This window comes from Limulus polyphemus, unplaced genomic scaffold (genome assembly GCF_000517525.1).
Source record: "Limulus polyphemus unplaced genomic scaffold, Limulus_polyphemus-2.1.2 Scaffold85, whole genome shotgun sequence".
Taxonomy (NCBI): domain Eukaryota; kingdom Metazoa; phylum Arthropoda; class Merostomata; order Xiphosura; family Limulidae; genus Limulus; species Limulus polyphemus.
Window position 1 is genome coordinate 1,228,585 of NW_013665695.1, and position 9,536 is coordinate 1,238,120.

At 30.1% G+C, this 9,536-nt stretch overlaps 1 protein-coding gene across 4 annotated transcripts in view; it reads left to right on the forward strand.

The window, feature by feature from the left end:
• The window catches only part of LOC106468097 (formin-binding protein 1 homolog), an 84,424-nt gene that overhangs the window by 67,384 nt on the left and 7,504 nt on the right, over positions 1 to 9,536 (forward strand). Inside the window, exons 10-14 of one of the 4 annotated variants that reach the window (XM_022397041.1) lie at positions 138 to 256; positions 901 to 1,033; positions 1,530 to 1,696; positions 3,590 to 3,780; positions 5,999 to 6,205. In XM_022397041.1, coding sequence (XP_022252749.1) covers positions 138 to 256; positions 901 to 1,033; positions 1,530 to 1,696; positions 3,590 to 3,780; positions 5,999 to 6,156 — 768 coding nt within the window. In that variant the 3' untranslated portion in view covers positions 6,157 to 6,205. The remainder of the gene's footprint in view (positions 1 to 137; positions 257 to 900; positions 1,034 to 1,529; positions 1,697 to 3,589; positions 3,781 to 5,998; positions 6,206 to 9,536) is intronic. The other 3 variants (XM_022397047.1, XM_013928506.2, XM_022397052.1) reach the window with 3 other exon arrangements.

Consider the following 9,536-nt stretch of genomic DNA (forward strand, 5'->3'; position numbering starts at 1 on the left):
AAAGTGTGTATATATATATATATATAAAACACAATTAAAATTATTGAAATGTCTAATTTAAATATTGTAAAATATTTTTGTTGCTTGCCTTATTACTTTTGTTAACATTCTAGTTAACTTTTGGTCAATGTTTCCAGCATCATATTGATGAAACAAAGGAAGATTACAGCGATCTACCTCCTAACCAGAGAAAAAAGAAACTTACACAGAAGATAGAACACATACAGAACCAGATCCAACAGGAAACAGCTGCAAGGTAAGGCACTATTTTCTTATGCCATTGCTATAAATGGTGGTAAGAAACTGTTCTTACAAAGTGAATGTACAGAGCTAAGGAATTCAAACCACTGTAATACTTGAAGTATGGTGGGGACTAAACTAATGTTTTTTACAGTTACTATGAATTACAATTTGTAGTTTTAAAATGGAATTTAAACATTTGCTTCAATGCCTAATGCTTATTTTTCACTTTTCTAACAATTCTTTTGAGCAAGTGTGCTTTTGTTTTTGGTGGTGGCATTTCTTGTTGTAATTAAAAGTTTACTAACATATTTAAAGAAAAAAAATATTGTGTGACCTCACCCAAATGCAGATCATTTCAGTTGAAAAGCTAGGAACATTCAATATTCTGGGCATCATCCATGAGCAGGAAAACATTAGTTACCAAATATGCAACATAATTTTTAAGTGATAAGGTACATCAGTTAAGTTGCACATACATGTCACTATGAAAACTTTATTTTTATGTTATTGTTTTTTGCACACTTCCAAGCCAATCATCTAAACTCTGTATTAATTGCAGCTTATTGTGAGCCCCATATATTTCTCTATTTTTAAAGTTAGAAGCTTTAAAGACAGAAAATTACTATACATATTGGTGTATTTTCTGTCTGGTCTCAGGGACGGCTTAATCAAGATGAAATTGGTGTATGAACAGAATCCTGCAATGGGTGATCCATTGAGTGTTGAAGGCCAATTAACAGAAAGTGGACATAAGCTCGAGAAGCTCCAGGTTGAGCTTCAAAAATTTCAGGTACAAATCCCCATACCTTCATATACTTTAATGCTCCATTTTATGATTTGGCAAAAATGATCTTTTTGCACAAAATTGTAACTTTACAAACTTTTTTTAATGCTAAAATGTTTTGAATTAATTTGAAATGAGCTCCAAAGAATTTAAATACCTCCATAGTAGTTTCAGGGCTTAGTTAGCATGATAATAAGGGTTATCTATCAATATTTTTCCAAATTTTTACTGTCAGCACGTGTAGATTTCATCTAATTTTTCAATAGCGTAATTTATTTTCTAAATTAATATCATATTGCTTTAAAACACAGTAAAATTAAATTCAGTATTTAAAATTTTTAAAGTTAAAAGTAAGTGAGAATTTTAAATTATTAAGGGAAAAGTCTTGGAGAAACGTTTGTGTGATCAAATTTAAAACATAGCATTAATGTAAATATATATATATAAGAAAAAAAGAAATGCCTGTCTTACGGATTGTTAGGAGACTTTCGCTGCCTTTCAGAATTATTTATCGGAGGCGGAGCATATGACATTGACACCCACAAGTCATAAAAAGGATAGGAACAGTTTATCGGAGGACTCTTTGTCACGGAGTGCATCTGACTCCAGTGTCAACAATCCTAACAACAACAAAATCTTAGTATCAAATACTCCACCACAAGCCAATGGGTAAGTGGAGAACTAGCCACTGATGAGTCACCTTTTATTTTGGCCAGCATTCTTAATAAAAATATAGTTGGTTAATATAGCTGTCAAAACAAATGGCCTGTAATTTCCACTTGATCCTTATTTGCTCATTCTTCTCCTAAATCATCAAAGAATGAAATAATGCACCATAACTTTTTGCAATATCAGCAGGCAGTGTATTACATCCGTGGTAGATATCTGTTTTGGACGTACTTGCAAAAAATATCAATGGGGAAGGGCTCAGAAAAAGTTTGTTTTAAATTAATTTGTGACTGGCTATTAATAAAGTCATAAAATTTTTTGTGAAAAAACAACCACCAATAAGTTAATGTACCAGAAATGTTAAAGCTATTTTGAACCATAACATGCAATTAAAAGGAGATATGCCAACAAGAGAAAATATTTTGTGTAAGTTAAATCCTTCATCAACAATTACATGGCAATAAATAATGGTTTTGCATTTCTCTTTGTAGAAAAAATGTTTTCTGAAAAAAATCAAATGGAATCCAACTTTTACTATTGATAGTAGTCAATATGACCAATTTTTTAAACATTATTTATTAACATATTGCTAAAGAATTGGTGCCCTGTATTTTGGATGCTAACTTGCTGCCATCTGCAGGAGGGTCCTAAGAAAAATCGTTTTTGAGATGTGGAGCTGAAATTTGAACTTAAATTTTCTGATAGAAAGCCAGTGGTGCTACCCAGTTATTGTGCTAATGCCCAACATTATTTATTTTTGGCTATTTAGTTGTTGCAGAATGGATGTAAATGTTTTTGATCATTTCCTTACTATGATGACAAACTGTAATTTCTGTGAATCAAATGTGTAGATCTTCTTTCTTTCATTTTTCTCTGGGTGGATTATATATTATTTTAGTATCTTTACATTTTATTATGTGGCTTTCTTCTCTATAATAAAACTTTTTTATATAATTTTTGAATCTGTGAACTTACAGTTTTTACATTTAATTCTTGTGTAGCGCAAAGAAACATTGGATGGATCAGTATTATGTTTGACTGATTCCTAAATTCTGACTTCTTTTTTTCTTTTTTTTTTACCATCAGTTTAATGTTCATGTTCCTATGATGTTTTTGCTTTCCAAAGTACTTTAGGTGGTTTTGTATGCATTGATTAAAATTTTATTGTGCAGGAGCTTGTTAGGAGAGTTCTTTAGTACTTGATGATCTTTACAGATCCTTTTATGGCTTTTGACATAAAGTAAAATGGTTGCATTGCTGTTTTTTTTTCGTCTTTGTTTTTAGGCTTTTATATATTCTATTTGATACAAAAACTGTAGGTGACATTATTAGCATATGGCCAGTATGAGTCTATTATAAATGCATGAAAATAGATAAAATTCTTTTGGTGTTAATTATCCATAAAATCATTTTTGTTGCATGTGCTCTGCATATCTTGGTTTCTACTACTACTTGAATTTGTTGGTTGTGTTTGACTAATTCAAATACGTGTCAGCTTTGCTGTTTCTTTATATTCTTCATTTGCTGAGCAAGTTAACATGTAATAATAATTTGTAGCTGTAACTTTGAAACACTAACCATTTCAATTGTAAATATCAAAGTTTTTTTGTTTATCTTAAATGCTAGTAAAATATTGAAGTTGATTCCTTCTTAAACTTTATTTCTTGTCTTAATATTTATCAATGTGTTGGTTACATCATGAACATTTAAGGACAATTTAATGTATATGTTACTATAGTAACACAAAAAAACAATTTGCATTATCAATGTGTATTGATTCTTATAATATCATTTCTAAAATATAGAATGAGTTATATAATATCTTTCTGTATACTCTTGAAAGATATGTAATCTCTGTATATGTCATTACAAATTTTGTATTGTGTGCATCAGCAAAGCTGACCATAACTGTAGTTCCTCCTATAGTCCTGAGAGTGGCATAAGTACAAGTCACACAAGTATCCCAGAAGTTGATGTGTATGCTGATGCGGAAGAGTTTGATAACATAGAAGAAGAGAATGTGGATTTCGACCTGGAGCCTCTTCCTGTGCTGGGTACAGCAAGAGCCCTCTACCCTTTTGATGGTCAGTTTAAATCATTTTCATACAATTTCTGTGCTTGTTTATTCCAGTTGTTTTTGAAACAGTTAAGGAAATAGCATGGGTTGTTCAATTAGTAACTGCTAGATTAAACATTAGTATGATGTGTGAAGATGAGGAAATGTTTAATAATGTTTTTCCTTTGCATTGTTCAGAATACAAGCTACAGGAATCTGTGCAATCATCTCTCCGTAAAATTACGCACCATGTTTGACATTTTGAATCCTAACTACTACAGTAGGACTTGGGTATATAATGGTTCTTGTAATCAATTTTGGCGTGATTTCCCTCCAGAACCCCATATATGTAAGCTTACATTGGCTACTTTAAGAAACAGTAGCTGATATAGTGTATAGAAGTATTCCTAGTACATCTATTGATATATAAAATGTGGCATACTTGTATTGGCCTCTCATTAACCTGGTTTTATTCAACTAGGATTTTCATTTCAGAGTGGGAACATAGATTGGCCCTGTAGTAGAGCTCTGGACATGAGAACTGATGAGCCAAGTTCAGTTTTGTGTAATATCACGAAATATTCCCTACATTTTAAGATGTGGGTTCATTATAAGAGTGACAGTTAGTCTCATAGTTTGGATGGTAGAGTTTTTCTGACTGGCTGCCTTCCCTCTGGTCAGTAGTTCAAAATTAGAGATGGCAGTAGACAGAATTAGCAGCTTTGCCATAAATGTGAAAGTATGGGTGTTTCAGGCTATTAATGTTTATGAATAATGTGAGTTCTTGGGCATTATTTGTAAAATTTCTGGTTGCTAATCTAACAGATCAAATACCCTATATTCTCTCTTTTTTCTTTTCTTTTTTTAAAGACTTCCTATATTTTCTAATACTTCATAAGATTATTTTAAATTTCCCATTTTTCTCCGCAAGTATTGGGAAGACAACATAAAGTTTTTTCTGTGTTAAAATATGAGGAGAAAACAACATGCCACTTTTACATTAATATAAGTAAAGGCCATTTGTAATTCGATAATGAAGTTCTATAAATTGTACTTGGATTAACACAACTTTCCTTCTGTTTCATGAAATAAATTTGTGATGCATGTTTCTACCACATAAAGAAATAATCCAGGGATGTGAACACATTTTTTCATACCTCCTGTATTTTATTAAATTAAAATTTGTTTGAACAGTTTTTTGTAAGCCCTCAACTTTTAATTTCTTTGTGTTTCATGCCAAAATATTCATTGCATACAGCATTTTATTCTGACAATAAGTGTCTCGCACTGTTGTTGAGAAGTTAATTTACTTAAAACATTCCAGTGCCAGATGAGATTAACTGCTATTTTGAAAAATAAATATTTTCAGCAGTTTGTATTTTCAATATTTATCTGTTTTGGGTGATAAAACATGTTTTGGTTCTTAAGAATTTCTAACTGATTACCAAGTAAATGTTTTTTAAATAGGTTCATGAAAAAGTAAAATTAATTAACTGAAAACCTTTCATGTGAAACAAGATTTTAAAAAATCTTAAGTGCCCTATAAATGCACTAGATTGCAACAATCTTTAAAAAATGTCCTGGAGCATTCCCTCAGACTCTCCTTGCCTTGCCTTCCTTTATTCAATGCTTGCAGTCATGAAACTCAAAAACATTTTGGGAGGATGGGTCCACACCAATTTCAAAATACCTTACACGTACTGTATAAACATTTACTTTAATCAAACTCACTAGCTTTTTATTATCCTTTCATGTTTTGAAACTTTTATGGAATGTAAACTTCATAAAGTTTCATGTGATCCTTACTTTTTAGTTCTTAATAGTTTGTTTTTCACTCTGTTCTTTACTTAATTATAATTGTTATTATGCACAGAGTTAGGTAAGAAGAGTAGGTGTTGTTTAAAATTTGCTAATTTTTCCATATTTTTATAGTTGAAACTAGCACTGTTAATTTTCCAATATCACCTTTATTTCACAATAGTAAATATTTTCAATTCCCTTTTTTCTATGTATTAATAAAAATAAATAATTTTCCATCACCCCTTTAGTTAGCAAAGTTCAAAAATTTTGTGTTTTTTCCTGTTATTATTATTCACAAACCTGTGTTGTGAGCATACTTGATTTTAAATGCTTTTGTATCAATAGTAACAGTTTTATCATACTTTTTTTACTGAATGCAGATTGTATTTGCTTTCACCTTTTGATAACGTGTGCTTGATTTTAATGCTTATGACCTTTATATACAGCTCAAAGTGAAGGTTCTATCCCAATGGAAGAAGGAGAGGAATTTGAAGTTGTGGAATTAGATCAAGGAGATGGCTGGACAAGAGTACGCAGAGGAGATGTTCAAGAAGGCTTTGTTCCAACCACCTACCTTCAGTGTTTTCTGTATAATAACTGCTAATCACCAGGTTCAGTTTTTAGTACACTATAATGTGGGCTTCAGTATGCTGGTAGGTGTTCTTGATTCGATGATTATTGAGGTTTTAACAGTTTCTTAATTGATCAAAATGTCATTACATTTACTTTATTTATTGCATTCCTTTACAGGCTTGTACATATTTATTCTTGCAATTTATAGCTTGTAATATTTTAATTATTTTCTATTATTGTTATTTGCAGACTGAACTAGTGATTTTTATTTTTTATATACCTCCTGCTTGCAGAAAGATAATGAACATTTTGTGTTTGTTATCAATAACAGATTTGCAAGTTAACTTGTGCTTTAATTAGACACTAATTTGAGACGTAGTTAATAAATTTCTCTCTCTCCATAATGTTACGTTATTTACTGCAAATGTTTACAGATGTATTATCAAAATTTCTGTAGAGTTTAACTTAAATAATTATATCTTTGATTGGAAGAGGGAATTGCTTATGTGGGTAAATTATTAATGTGCCATGAAAGAAAAATAAGCATTGAAGAATATATTAAAGAATTGCTTTCCAGTAGTTAGATCTGGTATAAAATTACATTTTAATCTGCTTGTAAAATATGTTTGATAAATCTCCTAATACTAAATCTTATAGTATTAACTTTCCAAATACAATGTGATGCTATTCAGCATGTAAGTTACAATCAAACAACTCAGTCTCAATTATAAACTGCTGAGAAACTTTAGTAAATACTAATCATATTGGAAATTTAATAATAGAAAGAAAATAAAAATTGTTGTAAAAGTTTACCATCTGTAGATTGTGTCATTTAAATCTTAAAATTTCATTTATAAGATTTACCATGACATACAGACTGAAGTAAAAATATATTTCAGAATCTAGACTGGGTAAACTTTTACTTTGAAATAGATTTGATGGAAACTTGAACTTGACTAAAAAAATTAGTTTTTGCAGTGAAATTCCTTTTTTTTATGAAGTTTTATGAAAAATGAAAGATGTTTATTACAGAAAGATTAGCAACTACTTTAAATTGTGTAGAATAACGTGGTTGTCCAAGTGATAGATTATGACATCTGAACACAAGAGTTAGTGTCCAGTCATTTTGTAGGGCAAGTAGGAACATAAGTGTTAGATGTTTATACTTTACACTGCTTATGGTATTACACTTCCTATAACTTGACACATTACATGTAATAAATTAATGTGTTTGAAACAAAAAGAAAAAACAATATTAACACCGCAACAACAAAATGTCTGAAGATGAGTCATACTTTAGCTACAGGAATTTTACTTTTTCAATGGCACTTTAAAATGTTTTACACATTTTGCAGATCATTTATTGTAAGTAAATAAGAAAAAAAAGTGTTACTAAACACTTATTTGAGTTTCGATCAACATTTAGATGGTATAACAAATTATTTGAAATTTATTTTAAATGATGAACTAGCTGTGTCTCAGCTTATTGACACAAAATACTTTTTATCTGCACATTCTTTACACATTACATTTAGTATGATAAGCAGTTGGGTTTAGTAAATATAACTTTTATGTAAAAATACACACTTTTGCTTGAAGACTAACAAGAGGCACTCTTTTCCTATATCACACTTTTCACAAAAAATAGTTGAACTTTCATTCACATGGTTTTAGTTATAATAAAAGTTTTATAAGACCACTATTACCAAATTATAATTTGTTCACGTTACATATCACCTAAAACAGTCATACACACACTTATTGTTTCTTTAAAAATATGAGTTTGAGTTTAAATCACAGCTAACTGATATATAAGATATCAAAGTTTCACATCTGTTATCTGTTACTTGTAATTGGATCATTATTCTTGTTTTCTAAAAAATTGTTTTAAAATATACCTTTAATATCAAACATTATCTTGACAAAGGAAACAAAATGAACTAAGATTTTAGTTGGTAAAATATTTCCATTGTATTCTTTCTTGCATTGGTGCCTTGTTGCAAATTACGTTTTTTTATAGAATCTTAATTTTTTCACTATATTTTACACAATTTATAAATTGAATTCCCATTTTTATTTCTTCGAAATTCCTGTTGCTGGATTCTTTATCTTAACGCAGTGCTGTGGGAACAGCAAGAAAAAAATTTCACACAGTATTGCACTTTTCTGTTGTTGTACTGGTTTAGTGATATATGTAAACTTGGACAACTTACAGTGAAGTATTGATGCAAATTACATTGCAAAATGCTGTGTAACAGTTGTATACTAGCTGTCTAATATATGAGTAATCCCTTCATCTTTGTTTTGAGCTAGTTCTGTTCTTTCTACCACCTTGTTTATTACTTCTGTTTCATTAGTAACATCAGTTAGCATGTATTCTTATTTGTTTTGTTTTTAATATTATATTACATCTAGTTTTTTCATCTCCATTAGGCTTAATCTTTTTGAGTACGAGTTCACAAAGAGACAAGAATTGCTGTATTTTTAACTTTGGTGACCAAAATCTTTGTTGGTTCCATATTTGTCATCCCTGAAATTTGTAGCTTTCCTTAAATATTTTCCAAATTAACATGAAAAAATAGCTTCATATTCATCTGATTTTGCTGACCAAAAGCTTTATTTTAATATTTGTCATCTTTGAAGTTTGTAGTTTTTTTTTTTTTTTTTTTAATTTAACATCAAAAATAGCTCCATCTTCATCAGGTGAGGCCAATTTGGGTTTTTGATTACCATCTTTGGCAGATTCAGAAATTCAAACTCTGGATAAAACTTTGCATTGCAACACTTTCAGGAAAGACATTATTTTCTGGCTACAGAATGGTGAATGGGAATTTTGGCACATTTTTCATTTACAAAGTTTTAGGATTTTTGATTATTACTTTTTTATTATTATATAAGTTGCTACCAATTCTCATCCATATTAGCTAAAACATCAAATTGGTTTACAAATTCCATCTTTATTTAATGCAGAATTAGGTCTACCAAACTTTGCAGTGCAAGAGATTGCATACTGCAATACCCCCTCAGTACTACAGGCATTATTACTTGTACATTAAAGCTTTAATATAGTTTTGGAGTACAAACATCTTGTATACTTCCATTCCACACTCCAATAACAATGAGCACAATTCTTGTCTGATCATGAAGCTATTGTAATATTCAGTGTCTGATTTACAGGTGTTTTACTATAGTAACTTTCATACTGCTTGACTACTATTTTGCTGTATCCAGTGCACTTCTAGTTGCTTGGAATTTCACATCTGAGCCAACATTTATGTATAAGAGCCTCATTGAAGATGTTCAACTTAGTATTCAGTCTGATGCAAAAATATCTCTGCATAGCAACAGATACTTGATTAAAAATGAGCATTCATAGGAACTACAGTTTTACTTTAACACTGTATAAATCAC